This window comes from Rhineura floridana, chromosome 6 (genome assembly GCF_030035675.1).
Source record: "Rhineura floridana isolate rRhiFlo1 chromosome 6, rRhiFlo1.hap2, whole genome shotgun sequence".
In the NCBI taxonomy this organism is placed as follows: domain Eukaryota; kingdom Metazoa; phylum Chordata; class Lepidosauria; order Squamata; family Rhineuridae; genus Rhineura; species Rhineura floridana.
In genome coordinates this window covers 151,260,617-151,283,176 of record NC_084485.1, presented here as the reverse complement: position 1 = coordinate 151,283,176, position 22,560 = coordinate 151,260,617, and the positions used below count along the sequence as shown (strand labels likewise).

The 22,560-nt window shown below is 41.4% G+C and overlaps 1 protein-coding gene across 1 annotated transcript in view; it reads right to left on the bottom strand.

Moving 5' to 3' along the window:
- DARS2 (aspartyl-tRNA synthetase 2, mitochondrial) overlaps positions 1 to 22,560 on the bottom strand; it is a 33,925-nt gene that overhangs the window by 10,141 nt on the left and 1,224 nt on the right. The window contains exons 2-11 of the mRNA XM_061634098.1: positions 20,058 to 20,157; positions 17,422 to 17,488; positions 12,829 to 12,930; positions 12,017 to 12,112; positions 11,060 to 11,183; positions 10,710 to 10,756; positions 7,653 to 7,759; positions 6,816 to 6,885; positions 4,991 to 5,170; positions 1,799 to 1,906 (exon numbers count right to left, since the gene is read on the bottom strand). Coding sequence (XP_061490082.1) covers positions 1,799 to 1,906; positions 4,991 to 5,170; positions 6,816 to 6,885; positions 7,653 to 7,759; positions 10,710 to 10,756; positions 11,060 to 11,183; positions 12,017 to 12,112; positions 12,829 to 12,930; positions 17,422 to 17,488; positions 20,058 to 20,157 — 1,001 coding nt within the window. The remainder of the gene's footprint in view (positions 1 to 1,798; positions 1,907 to 4,990; positions 5,171 to 6,815; positions 6,886 to 7,652; positions 7,760 to 10,709; positions 10,757 to 11,059; positions 11,184 to 12,016; positions 12,113 to 12,828; positions 12,931 to 17,421; positions 17,489 to 20,057; positions 20,158 to 22,560) is intronic.

Below are 22,560 nucleotides of genomic sequence, written 5' to 3'. Positions count from 1 at the left end.
AAAGAACAGCAATAAGGAATTAATTAGCTTACAATAACAAAATATAGAATACAAAGCAGGGTAGCAAAACACACACACAAACCCCACCACAGCAACAACAAAACCCAAGGAAAGTAAACTTGTAATGATCATAATAAAACTGTTTCCTGTCAGTCTTAGGTACAACAAAAGTACAGCCACTATCATGCAAAAACTGTATTAAATTTGATCAGGTTTAATAAATTGCCTCTCTCACCATCAACATGAGATAAAAAAGGGAACCACTTGAAAGCCCTTTGATTTGCCCTGATCTCCTGCAGCTTGAAACTGATGAGAGTGTTTCTCCATTGTCACAAGAATTATGCTGGGTTTGAGCCTACTACTTACAAGTGTTACACTAAGGAATCAAGCACCAGATGAGAAAATTGTCCCCTCACAAGTGGATGGCTGCTTGCTCCTGCATATCCAACATGTTCCTCTACTGAAAATAATTGCGAGAATCAATGTGGCACAGTAGACACTGCAGTGCAGGAATGGAGATATTGTTGGATTTTAGATCTCATCAACCCTGACTGCTGCCCATATAGGGTGAAGCTGATGGGAGCTGGAGTCCAACAACATCTGGAGGACCACAGGTTCCCACCCCTAGTGTAGGGCTTGGACTACTGAGACCTGAATTCAGCCAAGAAGCTCATTGGATGGTCCTGCGTCAATCACTATATCTCAGATTAGTCTACTTTTTAGGTCTGTTGTAAGCATAACCCCATATGTAGTTTTTAGATTGTAGTGCAGATATACTTAAAAAATACACTGTAAGACACCTTGAGAACTTCCATTAGTATATGGGGTATAAATACTTTAGCTGAATACATTCCCATGTTATGTAAGCCCTACTCAGAATACGCCCACTGAAATTAATGAACCTTAATCATGTCCATTAACTTCAATGGGTCTACTCTGAGTAGGACTAGCATTGAATACCTCCCATGTATTCTGGGCTCCTTGGAGAAAAGGTCAGATAAATCTATGATAATCCCCTAATCCCCTTTTCCATAAGTAAATTTTTGTAATCCTTATGATCGTAGAGAAAAGTTTGTGAGGTGCAAAAATCCAGGTGCTCAGGAGCCACAGGCTCATTCAGGAAGGAAGAAATAAGAGAAGTGTCTGTGAGGATAAGCGGAGAATCTTTCTGCAGCCAGTAGCCACTAATTGTAGGAAGGACTCCCACATCATCAAGGGCGAGGAGTTCATGGCAGGTACTTCTCCAGGAAGCCTTCCAGGAAGGAAGGTGGTGTGGAAGGAACCTGCAGGGGCTGCGGAAAAGAGGCCAGCAAGAAAAGGAAGCTGTTTTAGGTCTCCTTTGCCTCTTCCAAAGTGGCTCTTAGAAAATCTGTCTGTCTTCTACAATTTACAAAAACATTCAGAAAACATGATATTTGGTGCATTAAAAAAAATCTTTCTGAATGAATCCCCATCTCCAAACACATGCTTTATCCAGCAGAATTCCTGCAGCGCAAGGTACCTCTATAAACAGATACACAAACCTTCCTATTTCTGGCAAAGCCATTGTTTAGAAAGCATGCCATAAACCAATTTATGAGATGGTATCACAATATTATTTTATCTTTATTTAAAAATGTATCTCCCCTCATGGTTGTTTTTTAAGTGTTTGGGTACTCTTCACCTTTCATTTGGTCTTTGCTTGTACTAGTACCAATCTCTATACAGGTAAAACAGACAAGAACACTTTTGTAGGGCTGATACATAAAGAACAACATTATAAATGGCAACATATGAAAAACAGGCCAATATCACTCACCGCTCCCTTTGGAATGCAAATGGCTCTGACTGTGCCCCGGGGCTCACAGAGAGATTTCTGCAAAATTTCAGCTTCCACATTCCTGAACACATCACTGACATCAACAATCTGAGTATTAGAAGTAAATGTGGAGAGCTATTAAGGCAGGCACGTGACACACAAGGAATAAAAGAAGTCAGCCAGCAGAACCAGCACTTTCAAGCACGGCAAGAACAGGCAGCTGAGGACAGAATCGCTCTGGCTATGAAGAGCTTCTCACCTCACCCCACATATCCTCCCTACCACTTCTGCATGCCAGCTGCTAATTTCAACACAAGCCACGACATTGGCAAAGATCTTTGTACCCTTTCTACAGAGAGCTTCTCTCCCCACACCCCTCCACACCCCTAGGAAGTGAACAGAGGTTTTGGAAGAGTTCTTCCTTATGTGCCTCATGTTCTAGCCATGTTAGTCTGTTGCAGCAAAGACTTCAACATAGTGCTTGAATTGGGGTGTGGGGAATGGAGGGAGAGCCTACCCCTGTACTTCCCACCCCAAAGTTTAACCAAATCATGGCTTCCCTGTAAGTCCACCTGGACACACTGTTAATTAATACTACAAAAAGACTCTTATGACCCTTTAAACTATTTTATAGTGGCATCAGGTTTTCGTGGCGCAGAGTCCACAAATGCACCTGACAACATTAACCTCGTTATTGTAAAACCAAAGAGACTTCTTGATGTTTTTATGTAGCTCAGGTGCTTGCTCTTGTCCTGCTCCTTCATTCACACACAGGATTGAATGATAATTTAACAAAATTATGATTTAAAAAGCATTTGTACTCATTGGCTAGAACTTTGGAGCAGGTTTGCGACCAACTGAGGAAATCAGGAGGCTACTGCCTACGCATTTTCCTTATACTTACATCAGGGGTTCCCACACTGTGGTCCACAACAAGTCCACATTAAATATTCACACTGATGTTTCATTCTATTTTTATTGTCTTGTTTTGTATACTGTATTTTATTGTGTTACAATGGGAATTCTATGGAATGCAAATTATAAGACTATAAAATACATTATAGAAAATAAAAGAGCAATAAAAATACAATGAAACATCATACAGCATCTAGCCCAGCACATGACAGTTGCTACAACTGGCAGAAAAATGATTAAGTGGTCAGCAATTTTCAAGTGGTCTGTGAGAAAAAAAGTTTGGGAACCACTGATCTACATTAAGAGAAGAGCAGAGAAACTTTTTTCAAAAACTCAAAACCGAAAATTCAGGGAAGGGGTCTGGAGTGTGTTTGAGTGGTCAGTCTCTCTCCACCCCCCACAATTGCTACTGGCCTTATCACTGCTTGCCTTCTCAGTCCGGAACTTCAGGAACTTGGAAGACCCAAAGAGCAACAACTGAAAAGGGACCAGAAAGAACTGGGAGTGTTTAGCCTTGAGAAGAGAAGACTATGGGGAGATATGATAGCACTCTTCAAGTACAGGAAAGGTTGTCACACAGAGGAGGGCTGGGATCTCTTCTCGGTTGTCCTACAGTGCAGGACCCGGAATAATGGGCTCAAGTTGCAGGAAGCCAGATTTCGACTGGACATCACTAACTGCTAGAGCGGTACAATGTAACCAATTACCTAGGGAGGTGGTGGGCTCTTCAACTGTAGAAGCCTTCAAGAGGCAGCTGGACAGCCACCTGTGGCATATGCTTTAACCTCCTACATTGAGCAGGGGGTTGGACTGCTATTCTATGATCCTATGAGCTGATCTGCGGTTAGAAGCTTGCTGGCTCGCAGAATTAAAATACAGCTGTGACAAAGAACTTAACTTGAGAATTTCTAAACTGCATACAGTAAACAAATGTATGCCCTTGAGAATCAAGGAATAAATGCAGGCAGACTTCCAGACTTACAAGGCTCTTAACCTATTCCCACGTGAACTGAGGTGTTATATGTGGCTGCCTGAAACACAACAGCATCGTGAAGAACTGCATGTTAAGTTCTCCTTGTCAAGTGATGTGTTGAAAAACTGCTAGTGCTGTTCCTTCACACAAATCACTTGGTACATGAGGCAGCCTGCACATGACCTAACATGCCAAGTACACCACCCACATTACTTATATACATGAGCCATCAAACTGAAGCCTCAAGAGCGGGGGGGGGGGAGTTGATGCCAGGATTTCAGAGAGGCAGTGCTTATGTAGAGGCATCATTGAGGGACTGTGTCCTTGGCCACAGTCTTCTTCCAGGCCCTTTTAAGGGCTGCCATGATTGTAGAAATCTCAACAGCTTCTACACCCTGGGCTCCTGCTGAGAGGAAGGGCAGGATATAAATAAAATAATAAATAATAAATAAATAAATAAATAAATAAATAAATAATACACAAGAGATGCATGAATTCACCCAAATCCCATCCCTCTGCAAGTACTGCCTGGCTGTGAACATGGTGCAAGTCCCCAAGGCCCTCAGATCTTAAGAGAGAATCAGCCCTAGGAACTTGGCCAAAGGAGGAAGAGAAAGACAGACCAGAAGGATCAGCATAAAATGGATATGCAAAGTAGAAGATTCCCAAAGAGAAGGCACATGACTGACTCAATGTCATATTAGCAACATTCAGTCTTGGAAGTACAAGGAGATGAAACTTCAGTTTCTAGACTTTTCAGAAAATGATCAAAAACACTGCAGAAATGGGACTTAACACAAGTTAATCACACAGAAGTAAAAGGAGGAAGCTGAGACGCTAGATAATTTTGGTGGGTAAGAATGAAAGCCGTGGTAGTGATTTCAAAGATCATCTAATCAGTGCAGGAAATCCAATGTTCAATCTAAATCCTTTTTCTTGAAATTTGAACCCATTGGTTTGGGTCTGACTCTCTGAAGCAAAAGCAAAGAAATTTGCTCCATCACCTATGTGACCACACTTCACATATTTGAAGATGGCTATCATATTGCTTCTTAATCATTTCTTCTCCAGTCTGAACATATGGAACTATTTTTAATTATTTTTATATATGGAATTGTTTTTAAATGTTTTGTATATACAACTGTTTTTAATTGTTTTTATACTTTTCTTGTTTCATTTTGTAACTGTATATTTTAACCTGCTCTGGGACGTTACTGTAAAGGTCAGGTAAGAAATCAATCAATCAAAAAAGCAAACAAATATCAATCACACCCAGCTCTGTATACTTTTCCTCCAGAACATACCTTCATTCCAAAGCGAGTGTCTGGCTTATCAGTCCCATAAGTGGCAAGAGCATCATCATAGGTAATAGATGGGAAGGGTACTGTGATGGGCCCCTTTTCCTCAGGCCAGGAATATTGGAGCAAACCCTCAATTAAAGTCTGAATCCCAGTTTGGTCCACAAATGACATCTCAATATCAATCTTTACAGGGGAAAAAGAGTGAACAAGGGACAAAAAGAAGTATTAAATAACAGCCACAGGCACCGTAAGATCACCATTATTTCCATATTTTAAATTCTTACAAAAGACTTAAGATATTTATAATAAAAACAAGATTATCTTCTAATGGAACAGTTGAACTTCCACAGAAGTTACATTTCCTGGGGAATATAGATTCATGGCATCCATTTAAAACTAAAGGATCTGAAGTCCTCAGGTTCTGGAGATGTGTTTGAAATCTTACACTGTCATTCTTCATGACTTTTTAAAAACTAATGTTTAAAATTAAAATACACAGCATTAGAAGAAACAACAACAAACAAATGAAAGGAAGACAATCTTCCCACCCCCCAATGATTCTTTAGCCCAACTCCTTTACCCATTCCACTTGGGCTTTCTATAAACCCATGCTTTCTAATGTATTCTAATGTATAATGTTTCCATAGTGGTAGCTGTGTTAGTCTGTTGCAGCAAAATAAAGAGTCTTGTGGCATCTTAAAGACTAACAGTGCAATCCTAACCATGTCGGCTCAGATGCAAGTTCTAATTAATTCAATGGGGCTTACAGCCAGGTAAATGTGGACAGGATTGCAGACCAATACATTAATTATGACATAAGCTTTCATGTTTTAGAGTCCACTTTATCAGATGCGCTCTACGTAGGGCTGCCCTTGAAAACTGTTCGGAAACTTCAGCTAGTGCAAAATGCGGCAACCAGGCTGTTGACAAGGACCAATCGGTCTGCGCATATAACACCTGTCCTGGCCCGCTTGCACTGGCTACCTATTTGTTTCCGAGCTAGATTCAAGGTGCTGGTGTTGACCTATAAAGCCTTACACGGTGTGGGACCGCAATACCTTGTGGAACGCCTCTCCCGCTATGAATCTAAGGCCCTCCTCCGGGTACCAACTCACCAGGATGCCCGGAGGACTGTTACTAGATCTAGGGCCTTTTCTGTGGTGGCCCCCGAATTGTGGAACAGCTTACCGGAGGAGATACGCCTGGCGCCTACGGTTCTCTCCTTTAGGCGCCAGGTTAAGACCTGGCTATACTCCCAGGCATTTTAATGTTTAATGTTTTATGTTTTAGTTTAATGTGTTCTTTTCTGTTATTGATTTTATTCTATATTGTATTTTAATCTCGTTTTGTACACCGCCCAGAGAGCTATTAGCTATGGGCGGTCTAGAAATAAAATAAAATAAATAAATAAAATAAATAAATAATGCATCTGAGGAAGTGGACTGTAGCCCACACAAAAGCCTATGCCATAATAAATGTTTCTGGCAAAGCTTACAGTAAGAATTGGCTTTAGAGAACAGCACACAGTGCACAAAACCCACAGCAGACTATTTTGCCAAAATTCTAATACTACTGCGATTGGCACTTGACATACCTTAAAGTTTTTGGCTTGGCCTTTAATATTAGCAAATGCAGTCTGGAATGTTAGAAAGTCTTGATTCCCAAAACTGTAGCAAAAGAACACTTAACGTGACAGAAAGATCATGCCTTGTAACAGCTGGACAAGTTGTGTCTATCATGTGCAGTTCAGAACTTTGCCCAAGATTTCCTTATGGCTTTTGAATCTTGCCCCAAATTGTAAAAAAAAATAGCAATGGATATAAATTACCTGAGTGAATTCAGGCTGCCTGTCTGGTTTTGAACCTTCATCTCGATAGCAGCGGGCAACTTGGAAGTACCTGCCATTGGAATTGAAGGTCCCCCCAGTTACATTCCGCTTACAAAGTTGATTGTTTTATTAATGGCATTTTCTCCAAAGACAGTCACCATGGGGGTGGGGAGAGCTGTTAGTATAGCGGTTATGACCTCAACCAAAGGACAAGGATCAACTCTCTTTCTCCTGTTAGGAACTGGAGTGAGGTGGGTGGGCACAGAAGAGAGGTTAAGCAAGGATCAGTGGTGAGAGGAAAAAGGGACAATGACTGGAGGACCACAGTTATGGTTTATATTTGACTGCATATTTTTAATGACCACTCAGCCCACTTAGAGCTCCACATGTTTTGGCTTGGCTTATTTGACAAGCCATAATTAGTTGCCGCCACAGACCACCCACCCCCAGCACAGTATCTCTGCATTGCCATTGCCAAATGGGGGAGGGAATGGAGATTCTCTGCCATACTGCAGAGCTATGGGTCTCTCATGCTGCTTGTTCGTCCCTCAACTCAGCAGTGCAACATGGGAAACTGCTCCACCAATTCAGGAGAGAGAAGCAGGGGTCCTTGTCAGAGTACCATATGCTCTTGGTGAGTGGATTTGTGGAGGCTTGCTAAACAGTGCCAACCTTATTATGAATCCTAACTACTCACATGGGGGGTAGTTTGTGTGACAAGATATATCTCTGCTGCCCCACCCCATTCTGGAGAATAGAGAGTTTCCATCCACTCATATAGGAGGAGATATTCCCCATATAACATTCCTTTAGTCAACGGGTGCCCAAGAAACTCACCTGTCCAGGCCTCCTACCATCAGTAGCTGCTTAAACTGTTGAGGACTCTGGGGCAGTGAGTAAAACTTTCCAGCCTCTCGTGAGGGCACCACAAATTCCTTTGCACCCTGGTATCAAAAGGAGGGTTTAACACAAAGCAGGAATTGCGCTGATTTTGCTGGTCTTTGTGTAAAATGCCGAAACTTCTACTTCAAAACATTAAGCTGCAACAAAGGTCCCCAAATATATATTTTTTCTTCCAAGCTCCCTTTGAAAAATTTAACACTCTCCCTCAGCACTCATCCAGTAAATGGAAACCCACTAATTTATTTATTTATTTTATTTATTTAATTTAATTTATATACCGCCCTAAGCCCGAAGGCTCTCTGGGCGGTGTACAAAAAGATAAAAAACAAGCAATATATAAATACAATAAATACAATAAATCAAGAAAACAAAACAAACAAACAATAAAAGAACCAAACAACATCCAAAAATACAAATAATGATGAAAATACCATTAAAACACACTTTTAATGCCTGGGAGTATAAAAAGGTTTTCACCTGGCGCCAAAAAGATAGTAGCGTCGGCGCCAGGCGCACCTCATCGGAGAGGGTGTTCCACAGTAATGCACCTTTGACCACCAAACCTAAATTGGGACTTCTGTTTTTCATTGAAACAACACTAAATTAAATGAGGATTCCTGAAACACACTAGGGATGACCTAGTATTTCTTTTCAGTAGTCAAGCAGGTTCTTCATCTTCAATTAGAACCCAATTTGATACAAAACATAATCTGTTTGGATGAATGAGTTAACCCTTAGTTTTACCTCCCTCCTTGCAAGTCAGGTGGGCTGTTTAGTTTGGTTTTTAAAAACACATATTTACACAGTTATATTTCACCTTCTTTTTTTAAGCAAACAGACAAAAAACCTAAAGTGTGTGTGGGGCAGGGTGGAGAAAAAGATTGGAGATGTCATGGATGCTGTTCTGTTGGTGTCCATCAAAGTTGTAACACAATCAGCATCAGAAGACAACTAGGCTTTTCTTTCCTTCAACCTGAAACTCTATACCCCCTTCACTCAGTACTTGCATGAAGGGACACTGTGTGATTAAAGCCCCCTGCATGGCATTTAGCTTTCCCTGGCTCCATCCACACATCAATGTGGACTTCTGAGGCAAGGAAACCTATATGTGTAGACCTATGTGTGTAGGGTTACATGGATTGTGGAAACCAGCACCATTAAGAGATTTGTGGACCGAGGAAGCCTACACATGGAGGCTTCCCCACTTTAGATGACAGTGGGAGCCACACATCATGGGAGCTGGGACCAGAGGCACAAACCCCACAGCCACGTTAATCACATGATACCCCTTCATGCAATTGGGGTCCAACTCCCTATCTCCTGGGACAAGACTGGGGATTCACAGGGCGAGAGGGATTTACCCTATGTATTGGCCCGTGGGCAAGTTCAGCAGCTATATTAGCAGAATAGCTGCCTGCAGGCAAAGGGGGGTTTGTATTCCCCCCCCCAGCCTTAGTTCTCTAGTCTAGCATTCAATATCTAAGTATGAGGAAGATGGTTCAAGGAACGGTCAATGAATTAGCTCAGAGCCACCTGGAGTCTAATCTGGGGTTCCTAATAAGCATTCGGTGTGATGCTCTGCCAAGAGTGATTCTGGTATGCTGGGAAGATGCCTTGTTAACCAAGATAGCGTAGATTTTGGAGCAGTTAATGCCCAGTTAGGCAATTAGAGGCTTGGCTTATCAGTTGTTGTTATGTTGTATGATGTAGCCTTTCCTAGTAATTAATGCTTGTTTGAAGTTGCCTTGTTAAGTTAAAGATTACTAGAATAGATGCAAGGATTTAATGCATCATATTAATTAATCCTTATGTAACCTCATTATTGAGCTGGTAAACATGTATGCTATAAAAAGGGGTCTGGGCTGCTTGGTTCAGTGTTCAGCCTGGTCCATGTTTGTGCAGAGCCTGGCAGCCTGTCCCATTGTGTATTGGGTATACCTGTGGGTTGAAAGCTACTCAATAAACACTTTGTCTCCTTGTAAGTAAACCTGCGACTCCATCTGCCTTCTTCATCTCTCTGGTGCCTTGAAAACCTAAATGCCCAGGAAGGGAGGGTACACCCTCTGAACCTACCCCAGACATTCTCACTGCCTCATATGCTCCACTCAGGAAAAGCCCACCTCTCTGGCCTGATGAAGTTGCACTTCTGTCCGACTCCAGGGCCAAAGCCACAGAAGAATAATGATCTCCTCTGTGGTGGGGAGTCAAAAGCTACTGAAGCAGGCTAGGACTTCTTTGAGTGAAGGGGCTTCACTCATCAGATGTGCAGCCAGATGGAGTTGCACCTCTGTTTAAGGCTCAGTCTGGCTTTGCTTGTCACAGAAGCAACATTTGAGCCTGCTCCCATAACTTGCTAGCCTGAGCTTCACATGGAGCAGTCCAGGGTGCTGCCTGCACTTGGACTTTACCTTATCAGAACCTGACCTCTACTTTGCTCAACCTTACCTTATGTCAACTTTCCCCAACCTCCTGATGTTTTGTACTGCCATGCCATCAGCCCCAGCCAGCATGGTCAATGGTCAGGGATTATTTGAACCGTAGTCCAAAATATTTGGAGGGTACCAGGTTGGAGAAGATCACTTTATGGGAACTGAGAACCTTAATTTGGACTTTTTTGACTTTTCCTTGCTTCCCTTGCTAGAACCCAAACTTCTGTGTAACACCCCAGTGCCACTGCTCAGGCTAGAACCCCATTTGGCTGAAACCCCTGACTAAGTAATGCATGAAGGGGGCTTGCACAGAACAGTGTTTTGTTCCCCACTTCCAGACCTCAGTTTTTTCTTCAGAGCTCAGGACTGCGAAAAAAAAGTGTTTGTTCTGAGGACAGCAATGGTAGTTTCAAACAATCTCTGCCACTCTTAAAGTGTAATGTATGTCTTCACTCTCCCACTCCAGGGGGGGGGGGAGGGATCTGAACGAAATGCTGTCTGAATCAAACATGTGGGATGATTAAAAACGTTTACAAAACAATATACACACAGAAATACCTACTCCTGGAGTCTTCTTGAATAGTGTTGGAGTTTCTACATCCACAAACCCTAAAACAAGATTTCATATATAATTTCACTTAGGATTAAGCGGAAGGAGAAAAGGAAAGGCATTACTAAATTACTGATATCAATTAAGAGTACAAGAAGCTGCTTTAAACCAAATCAGACCATTGGCCCATCTAGCTCAGTACTGATGACACTGAGAGGCAGCAGCTCTCCAGGGTTTCAGGCAGGAAATGTTCCCAGGCCTGTATGGGGATGTCAGGGATTGAACCTGGAACCCTTTGCATGCATAGTAGAGGCTCTACCACTGACCGACAGTCCCTGCCCAATTCTGTACACTTCTCTCACCATGACGATTGCAGAGGTATTCACGCATTCTCATCACCATCTGAGATCTCAGTCGTAGGTTGTACTGCATCTGGACACTCCGCAGGTCTAAATAGCGATACTTCATCCGCAATGCCTCATTTTTCTGAGCAAAAAGGAAGGGGGTTGTTGTTTAGAAGGAAAAGAGACATTTGTTGGTCTTACCGTGAAATCGGTCTTCTCTGTGCATGTCAAAAGATGGTATCAGGTGGGTAACTAGCTCAACCTAGCGGCTGAAGGCAAAAGAGCACTGTTGAATTTTTGCAGGCACTTCCTGGTCTGGTCCTGTTCCTGCCTCAGTTCTCCATGACAAGCCAATAAATGAGGAAAAATGATAGGAAGAACACACTAATAGAGGAAGACAACAGTACACTCTCTGCTAAAGGCCTATTTGAGCTTGTAATGGCAGCCCAGCCCTCCTAGGGAGTGGCCCTGATATCATCTTTTGACATGCACAGAGAAGGCCAATTTCACAGTAAGACCAAATGTCTCTTCTCCTGTGCATTAAAAGATGGTATCAGGTCTTCAAGGTGCCAAATGGACTAAATGAAGATTTAAATTGGGCCCCTTTGCTGTAACAAGAAGTATTTTGGGTTCCTGTATCAGTAATTTTTGCTAAGCATATGTGTGATCTGCATTTTGGAATTTTTGCATGTTAATTTATAGCTATTTAGACAGTTTATTGGCATACAGGTGGTCTATAGCATTCTTATGGTGAAGTGCCTCCGGTAACCCATTAAGGGTAAATGCAAAATAGTTTAGCTAAAGCAAAATATGTTAGTGATTAATTGGAATTGTAGATCAACGTGGGCTTCTTTCCAAACCACTTTTTCCCTAGAATGGACATGAAGAGGATTGGAAGAACAAGGCCCCTGAGGAATTCCAAATGTACATTATACCAAACAGCCCACCACACAGAAATATGATGGGGAAAACCACCTTGATGAAATCTTTCATTTCAAAAGGAAGTTTCTTACAGGTGCTCAGGACCTCTGCTGTTTCCACCTTCACTTCAATATCACCTGTTGGCAATCTCTAAAAATGGGCAAGAAAGAGGTAGATTAAAGAATCATCATCACGATTTTTACATACAGCCCTGAGATAACGGTGCATAGCTGTGCAGATACTGTGTCAAACTTTATTATTTTACTGAACCATTTCTGGTCACTTTAACTTTTGTTTATTGCCTGATTAAGCCTAGCCAATGAAGAAACAAATGTCTTTCTCCCTTCCTCTGTTTGGAGTTGGAAGCTTACTTTGGCTATGCATGGGACTGGCACTTGAAATGCCCAGCCAGCAGAAAGCCAAGCCAATATAGCTCCCCACCCACTGCTCAACTGAGAGCTGCACAAGAAAGACAGGCTTCCACTTGGCACTGTCCAGATCACAGCTCCCAGCCAACACAGAGTCAAGTCTACATACCTCTGTCTCCTCCCTCTAGCTTGGAGCTGGGTGGGGAGGAAAAACAGGCAGGGACTTGCCAGTTTGGCCCAGTAACCTATTTTCAGGAATCAAGACTGGAAACTTGCTTTCAGGTCAAGTTGATGTCAGGAAGTTACAGGCCTCTAATATGGTATATAATATGAAGAAGTGGCAAAGGGATATAAATTCAGATCCATGCTCCACAAATCCCAGCCTCATATCACATGCAGGGAAACACATTCATTTTTCAAAAAACAGCTCCTGGTGTCTTGAAGTAACCTAGCTATACTCTGACCATCTTAGAAGGGAATCCTCGTCAAAGCACTCACAGGGTTTGCCTGTCCTGGAGGCCGGGGGACAACAGTTCCAGTCACCCTCACTACAGATTCAACAGGAATGTCAGACAAGGTCTTCTTCAAATTGGAAGCAGCCTGCAGAAAGAAGGAAACAACACATTAGATTCCACAGGTGTATCATTTGGGAGCACCTTCAATAAAGATTTAGAATTGATGATCCACCTTGGTCATGGGCCAACTTCAGTCGTTATTTTTGTTTTTAAACGAGAATTTCCATAGTCCACAAATGTGTTTTAAATTCACATGCAAGAATGCATACGCTGGATATCTTAACACTAAGGCTTAGCTAACCTCTGTTTCGAAGTCATGCTGAGGTTGACCTCTGCCTTAATAACACAAGAGGTGAATCAGATTAAATCCCACCTAGCCCAACATTCCTTGTAAGAATCCCAAACAGTAACTGCAGGGCTGGCTCTTGGTTTCCATGGATGCTAAACCAGGAGACTATCAGTGTGCCCCTTTAATTTTGCTTGAAATTAATAACTGGTAATATAAAAAACACATTCCTTTTATCCTAAATGAATGTCTGGATGGGATTAATTTTAGTTTGATGAGAAAGGCACTCCACACACATTGAGATGTTCACACATGTACTTTGTATGCTCCAAAGTTGAGCTATTTTGAAAGAAAACACTAATTACTGGTCTTAAGGACTACAGGCACTATTTGCTTAAATTAAAACAAAGCTGAATATATTAATTTTTTCTTCATTTACAGTTAAAGATACATATGTCATTTTCACTCCCTAGATTACGACACACACTTAACACAGTATTTTCTCTGACAATAGCTTAGCATTCTACATATAAAATGGGCAATTTAGACTTTGGTGGAGGAAGAATGCTTCTGATCCATTGTTCTAGTATTTCACTGCTGTTGAAAAAATGTGTACCCTTTGGAATGGGGAATTTGATCTCATTTTCAAAAGTTAGTCAATATTTTATTTTGTGCCAGCTTCTAAGCACAAAATAATAAATTCTTTCTAATGGAAGGGGATAAGTTGAATTTTCAGTTTTGAAAAGTTATATTCCTTCACAGAAAATAAAAACACTTTCAAGAGTTGGTGGCTATTTTATTCCTCTACAAGCTTATTAGAAACAGGCCACCTTGAAGAAATGTATGAAATGTAACATGTAACAACATAAAATATCCTAACTCTTCATGAACAATTTCAGGAGATTTTTCCTTTTTTCAAAAAGACCTTGCCAAATAGAGAAATCAGCATTCTCCACTTTCTTATCTTCTGATTTGAAAAAGTTAGGGGACATCTTATTTTGTTCCATTTATTAAAACAGTTCATACAGCATAGACTGGGACAGTGTTCTCTCTCTAGTAGAATATGCACTTCTTCAAAGGGGTGGGTATTAACAAAATTAAATTAGTTGATATTGATTAAAACACTTATTTTAATCAACAAATCGGGCCAGAATTTATGACCCTATTCTGGCTGCCTCCCAAAGGAACAAATAATCAGGCAGAGGGGGTGGCAGCAGCTCTGTGCACTACCTGCTGTTTGTCACAACAGCATTATGAGTGTAATTCACTCATCCCAAGTGAGCAAAAACGGCACGAATGCCACCCGTCCCCATGCTGTTCACACCTCTTACAAAAAGCCTACCAGGCAGAGCTTTATATTCTGATGTGTCAATCATCCAAAGTTTTTGTGTTCCCTTTGAAAGTGATGGCCTTGGTGGTAGATGCCAGCTGCAGAACTGCCCCTAGTGTTAACCTGAGACCCTACATGCTCTGAGCAATCCAGATGGACATCTGACGGAGCTGCAACCTCAATTACTTTGGCTGCAGGGTGGAGGTAAGCAGCAAGAAACAGGCAGGTAATCCACACACGGAAGAGGTTGAGGTAAGGGGCAGCTTGTGCTTCCTACCTTTAAACGTGCCATGGTCTTCCTCATCCTTATTGCTGGCTTCCTTCCCTATTTTATCCCTTTTGGCAGTGGACATGGCAAAGAAGAGTAGCAGCAGGAGCAGCCATCCCAAGAGATGGAGCTACAGACAGGAGGTGGCGGCTGCTGTTGCTGCTCCTTCCTGTGCTGGCCAGAGGGGCCGGGTCCAAGGGCAAACTGGTGGCAAGGAGAAAGAGGCCTCACAGCAAGTTCATATGCTATTTCTCCTCAATGCTGGTTTTCTCTCTGCTCATCTTCCTCTGGGCAACAAAATGGAGCCACGATGCTTCCAACCTGGTTGGATGAGGTGGGGGAGTTGTGGATCGGTTACTCCAAAAGAGAAGGTTGGGGTCAGTGATGGGTCATCTGCTGGTGTGTGAGCTCTGGCAATTGACTAGCCACAATGACAAAACAATATGATAAAAAGTCACAATTTTATTCCGTTTTTATAAATAAAAAATGTATAAAAAGCCCAACGCGTTTCAGCTAATCACATATAGCCTTCATCAGGGGATGCTTGTTTAAATTCTTCCTTCAAAGTGATGTTATTGATATTATTCAAAAGATTACAAATTGTCAGTAACACTTTCGTCAGGCAGAATCTGGTAAAATTGTGACTTTTTATCATATTGTTTTGTCATTCTGGGCACCTCCCTCCAGCTATTTGTTATATTGAATGACATCCACTTTTTTCCACCACCAATTGACTAGCCACGTCAGGTTCAGATGCCAGGCTGAGCCAGGGGTTCTACCTTCTTCCTACCCCAATTTATCTGAAATAATCAATTCTCAGGAGGCAAACATTCAGTAACAAAATGCAACAAAAGATAGTTTGACCAAACAGTCAGAAGGAGAATTTGTTCTATGCAACTTTTAGCAGAAATGCTGTATCAATATTTCAAAAATGTATCTGACCTCCTTAACAGCTGCTGGTGTGGTGTACTTAGAATACTGGACTAGGATTTAAGATTAAGTTCAAATCCCCACATACAGAGCTATGAAGTTCATTGGGTCACCAGCTCAACTAAGCCTACCTTAGCTGCCTTCCACAACTGTTATGAAGATAAAAGAATGAGAGGAAAGAGAAGTATGTAAGCTGCTCTGAGGCATTTGGAAGAAAGGCAGGATAAAAATGTCATAAAACAAAAACAAAAACAATGAATATGTTTTATATTGTGAGATTTTTGCAGGGGCGGTTCTAACTAAGGTTTAGGGATAGAATGCTGGACTACAAGTTTCATGTTCTAGCACTCTTGAACATATGAAAAGGGGAGTTATATTTGGGCAGCGGGGATGCAGAGCAGAGCAGAGGGTTCAGGAATTTTGGGGGAAAAACAGCTCTCATACAATAACTCAAAAGCCCTTTCCAGACACTGTCCACGTGCTGAAATGTATCCTCAACATCAGTGAGGACTAAATCATATTTTTTTAAAAAATGAGCACAGAGTAAAAGGAATCCACTTAAGACTGTATATTCCATGAAAAACGTTGTTAAGTGCGCAGTCACACAGAACGAAGATCTCTTGGTCATCTGGTCAACTTGCAAATGATCAGGGTACCTGTGAGGATCCCACAGCTGGCTCTACCTGTTATACTGCCACCAGGGCCACCACCTGTCAGGATCTTGGTTTTTATTTGTTCTCTCACACGCTCTAGCACAGATCTCACAAGAACCCACTGCTAGGCAGCACCACCAGTCACTCCCTGTAAACAATACTGCTAGAGACTTTGCCTTAGTCTCCCTATGGCTTGTTACTTTGTGTCTGGGTACCCTTGCTGTCCACAACCCCCTTGTATCTTTGTCTAAGCAAAGCCTTATGATCTTCGCCATGCCCCCTCCCTGGTAGGTTTCTGCCAAGCCTTAAAGACCTGGCTATTCAGGCAGGCATACAGGATTGCTGGAGTGGACTAGGGTTAGCTGTATAGATGGGCGGTTTTAGATTTTCATTGACTGTTGTTCTGGTTAAATGTTGTATTTTTATCCTTTTATCTTTTTATGTACGTCACCTAGAGTGGCCGTTGTCGTGGCCAGATAGGCGACTTAAAAATAAAATTTATTATTATTATTACAATCCTGGGTTGCTCTGGATACTTGACGATGTTACATTATCTCCCTTCACAGCTGCCACCATTTATTCGATACTGTTTCCCTCCAGCCTTGGTAATTACCCTGCCCTCCCTTCTGGTCTGTGTATCCCCAGCCAAGGATCAGGCTTTTGGTAAACCAATAAAAGTATTTATTTGATAACACCAGGAAATAACAAGATTACTTTAGGAATGTTCAACAAGCGTATGGTTTCATATAGTGTTTATGTTTCCAGTCATATATATTCTGCCTAAATACCAGCCAAATATAATCCAACCCAAAACCAACTCCAATCCACACTCCACAACCAATCTCCAACAACTGCCCCCCAACTCAACTGTCATCCTCTCATGTATACCTTCAGCCATTCAAACACTCAGCCAATCATCATTCAACATTCTCCAGCATTCTAGCCCATGTACTTCCCCCTCTTACTCAGTCACTTACCATATATCACTTAATAAACCCGCACTTACCATATTTACAGATATTAAAATACAGGGACATCACAGTATCCATAACAGAAGACAACAAATAATATAAGCAGTACAACTACAGAAGCAACTCTTGATAGCTCACCTCATCCTGAGGTATGACAATCTGGGTGAGTCCCTGGAAGTCTCTCAGAACCATGAACTGCCCCTGTCTAACCATAGGAGACACAAAAAGATTTGTTTAGGTAAAACCCCTACATTAGAGCGATTTTACAGTAGGGCCATATTACCTATGCAGATAACTAATACAGTACAGAGTTCCTGAGACTTACCATTTCAAGCTCTTTTCTGGGGTCGGGGGAATCCCTGCATATTGAACATCTGAATATCAGGGAAAAGACTAGGCTGGGACTTTCCCCCTGAAATGCCATATCCCCCAAACTCCCCTCCCACAAAAGCTGGCCATTCAAGTAGGAGTGGGACGACTGCAAATCAGTGCCACTCACTCCTAACTCAGACTGTTGTAGGACCAGAAGGATATTAAAAACTGTCAATAAATCAAGAAGCACCAACAGAATCGCACTTCCCCCTGCCCTCTCCTGACGCAGGTCATTGTAGAGGGTGATCAGGTCAGTTTCTGTGTAAAACCTTGGCCACAATCCCAGTTGAAACTGATTCAAAAAGTGAAGAGAGCTTGGATCTGATGAGCAATGTAGGAATTGGTCCTTGGTGTCTTACATTTAGTACACTGCAATAAACTTTTCAATTTCTAGAATGGATTTCTCTCGCATCTCTTTTTAGACATTAAAGTCAATACAAAGAAAGATATTACATTATAATAGATAACAAATTATTATTATCAAAAATAAAGAGATGCAATTTTAAATCCCATTAATTTAAGTAGAGTTAAGTATATATGCTTAGATATCTGCCTTTAAAATCCAGTGCTCAAACTTTGGCTGGATTGTGATCCGATTTTATGTTGTATCTGAAGACAGTATCTCCAGGGAAGCAAGAAGAGACCCATTTTGTTGCATTCATTCCCAGATGCACAATCCACCATGAAACTCTCCTATGAAAGCACTAGTGAAATTGTACAAATGGTTATATAGTCAGAAGCTACTGGTGCCACTCCTCTTCATTTCCATACTGCTTGTGTAGGAGAATTTCCCAGTGGATTATGTCTAAAGAAGATTCTTGATACATGTCAAAATCACAATTGAAGTGCTCTATTCTAAATGCCCCCCAAAAGAAAACAAGAAGTCAAACCTGTTACATTTCTCCATCAAGGATGGTCTGAACTCCAGTAATAAAAACTAAGATCCGAAGCACACACATAAGCCATATTCTACTCATGGTTAACATCAACATGTGAACAGGAAGCGAGGCTTCTTTGTGTGGATTCCAGGGAAAGAGGCCATTTGGTGCAACCCCACTTCCTCTCATGTATTAACTGTGAGTTAACAGGGCTATATTTGAAAGTTCTGTTTTCAACAAGGTATAAGTAGTGACCTTATCCCAGTCTGCTTCTGTGTTGGAATAGCTTTTTAAAAAAGATATTTTTAAAGATGTTTTGTTTTAATATATTTTAATGTCTGTTTTTAAGATATTTTAAATTGCTTTTAGTGTTTTTGTTTGCCGCCCTGGGCTCCTACTGGGAGGAAGAGTGGGATATTAATTAATTAATTCAACTGAACAAGAGCACAATGTAGCCTAGTACTAATAACTCCATATGCTTTTATATCCCACCTTTCTTCCATCATGGAACCCAAGGCAGCCTACATGTGGTTCCCACGTGGTCACCCATCCAGGCACTAATCAGTCCCGGGCCTACTTAGCTGCAGCAAGGCGGTAACTTCATGTGCTTTCAGAATATACAAGGTATTTAGTTTTTAAGAGAAAAGGAAGAAATAAAGCTATCTAGAGGGATATAATATAGAGCTTAGAATGATGGATTAGGACTGGGGACACCCAGCTGCAAATCTCCACTCAGCTATAAACCTCTTGGGCCCATCAATATTTTGCAGCCTAGTCTACCTTACAAGATTGCTGTGAGGATAAAATGGGATGGGGAAGGAGAACACTGCACACTGTCTTGAACTCACTGGAAGAAAAGCAGGATATAAATGTAATTAAAAATCACAACAAAAGCCCGGTTACCCACCAACTTCAGTTGAAATGGCAGAATGCCCAGACAACGGTTTGTGTTCAAACACTGTTGCCCCATCATCCAAAAAAAAAAAAAAAAAAAGATGACTGTTGCAGAGTAGGAAAAGATGCGGAAAGGGCAACCAAAATGATCCGGAGGATGTAGCACCTTCCCTATAAGGACATGCTAAACTGTTTCAGGACTTTTAGTTCAAAAAAAGACAACTCTGGAGGACATGGCAAATATCAAATTATGGTCATAGATTCAGGACAGACAAAGCAAGAAAGATATGGTGATGGCCACAGATTTATGGAAGACTTTAAAAGAGGATTAATTTTAATGGAGGACAATGGCTATTTGCCACAATAGCCAAACAGAACCTTTTTCTTCAGCTGCAGCATGTGTCTAAATATCAGCTGTTACAGGGCAAACAATGGAGGAGGCTTATGGGCTTCATGTCCTGTTGTTGGGCTTCCCAGAAGCCATCTGGCTGATGTTTCTTGGAAATAGGATTCTAGATTAGATGGATCTTGGTCTGACCCAGAAAGGCAATTCTTATGTTCTTAGTTGACTTAAAATTTGCCCTAACACCCACAATATAACCATCCTGGGTACATTTACTTTCTATTTACCTCCGATACTGAATCCATCCGCAAAGAGTGACCTCTTGACCTACATGAGCAGAGCGCAATTCCCCACAAGTTTTGGTCCGGTTAACAAAACTATTGACATCTTGGGCAAAGAAAAGAACAATTAGATATAATGAGATTCATAATAAGTGTAAAGAATTCAAATAAAGTTTTCAACAGTGTATCAAAGATTATCAAGACAGTTACAGATTCCAGTTACGATCATGAGTGATATTAACAATGCAATCCTATACATGTCTATGCAGAAGTAAGTCCCACTGAGTTCAATGGGGCTTTATAAGAGTTATAGCCTAAGTGGATATGACAGAAGGACAGGGAAAGATGTATTGCTCTATATGTGAAAGAGAGCATTGAATCCAACAAGCTAGATACCCTAAAAGAATCCTCCACAACATTGTTGTGGATGGTGATACTGGGCTGCAAGAGTAGTTTAGTCCTCGGGATGTTCTATCAATTCCATGATCAAATGCTCAAGGAGATCTTGAGATGAAAAATGAAATAGAGGAAGCATTCAAACTAGGAAATGTTGTAATAATGGGTGACTTCAAGTACCCTGGCACAGACTGGCTACATATGTGTTCTAGTCACAACAAAGAGGAACCATTTCTAGATACCCTAAATGACTGTGCCCTAGAACAGTTGATCATGGAACCAATTAGAGGGGTGGCAACCTTGGACTTAGTCTTAAGTGGTGCTCAGGACCTGGTGTGACATGTAAGTGTTGCCAAACCAATTAGCAGCAGTGACCATAGTGCTATTAAATTAAACAGACATGTAGATAGCCAGTTGCAGAGAAAACCCAACACTGTCACATTTGACTTCAAAAGAGGAAACTTCCCAAAATAAGGAGATTGGTAAAAAGAAAGTTGAAAGGCAAAGTCGTGAGGGTCAAATCACTCCAAAGTGTCTGGGAGCTGTTTAAAAACACAATATTAAACACGCAACTGGAGGGCATATTGCAGATCAGGAAAGGTACCAACTGGGCCAAGAAGATGCTGGCGTGGTAAAGAAGCAGAGTCAAAGAAGCTATTAGAAGCAAGAAGGCTTCCTTCAAAAAATGGAATTGTGATCTGAATAAGGAGAATAAAAAGGTATGCAAACTTTGGCAAAAGAAATGCAAGCAGACAATAAGGGATGCTAAAAAAGAATTTGAGGAGCACATTAAAAACATAGAGGCCAACAACAAAATTAAATACATTACAAGCAGGAGACTATCTAGGGAGGCAGTGGGACTGTTGGATGACAAGGCAATCAAAGGTGTGCTAAAGCAGGATAAGGAGACTGCAGAGAAGCTATATGAATTCCTTGCATCTGTCTTTACAGTGGAGGATACAGGGCAGATCCCTGTGCCTCAGCTAACTTGCAGGAAGGGACTCTGAGGAACTGAGGCAAATAGTGGTGATAAGAGATGAAGTTATAGTATTAATAGACAAAATAAAAACTGAGAAATCACCGGGTCCGGGTGGCATCTTCTGAGAGTTCTCAAAGAACTCAAATATGAAATTGCTGATCTTCTAACAAAAATATGTAACTTGTCCCTCAGATCAGTCTCCACACCTGAGGACTGGAAGTGGCCAATGTAACACCAATCTTTAAAAAGGGATCTGTGGACGTCCTGGAAATAACAAGCTGGTTAGCTTAATGTTTTTTCTTTTAAAGATAAAATAACCAAGCATATAGAAGAAGCACCCCTGCTGAAGGAGAACCAGCATGGCTTCTGCAAGGAGAAGTTCTGTCTCACTAACCTATTAGAGTTCTTTGAGAGTGTCAACATGCATACAGATAGTGATGATCCAGTTGACATAGTGTACTTGGACTTTCATACAACTTTCAACAAGGTACCTCAAAGACTTCTGAATATATTTAACAGTCATGGAATCAAAGGAGAGGTCCTCTTGTGGATCAGGAACTGGCTAGGAAACAGAAAGCAGTTCTCCCAATGGAGGGATGTAGAAAGTGGAGTCCCCCAAGGATCAGTATTAGGACCTGAGCTTTTAAACTTGTTCATAAACGATCTAGAGTTAGGGGTGAGGAGTGAGGTGGCTAAGTTTGCTGATGATACTTAATTGTTCAGGGTGGTTAAAATAAAATGGGTTTCCAAAGAGCCCCGAAAGGACCTCTCCAAACTGTGTGATTTGGCAGTAAAATGGCAAATACAATTCAATGTAAACAAGTGAAAATTATGCATATTGCTAGTAAAAAAGTCTCAGTTTCACATATACACTCATGGGGTCTGAACTGTCAGTGACTGACCAGGAATGAGACCTTGGAGGCTTGGTGGATAGCTCGATGAAGATGTGTGGCAGCTGTCAAAAAGACAAATTCCATGCTAGGGATCAATAGGAAATGTATTGAAAATAAAACTGCAGGTATCATAATGCTGTTATACAAATCTATGGTGCTACAGCATTTGGAATACTGTGTATGGTTCTGGTTGCCTCACTTCAAAAACGATATTGTAGAGTTGGAAAAGGTTCAGAAAAGG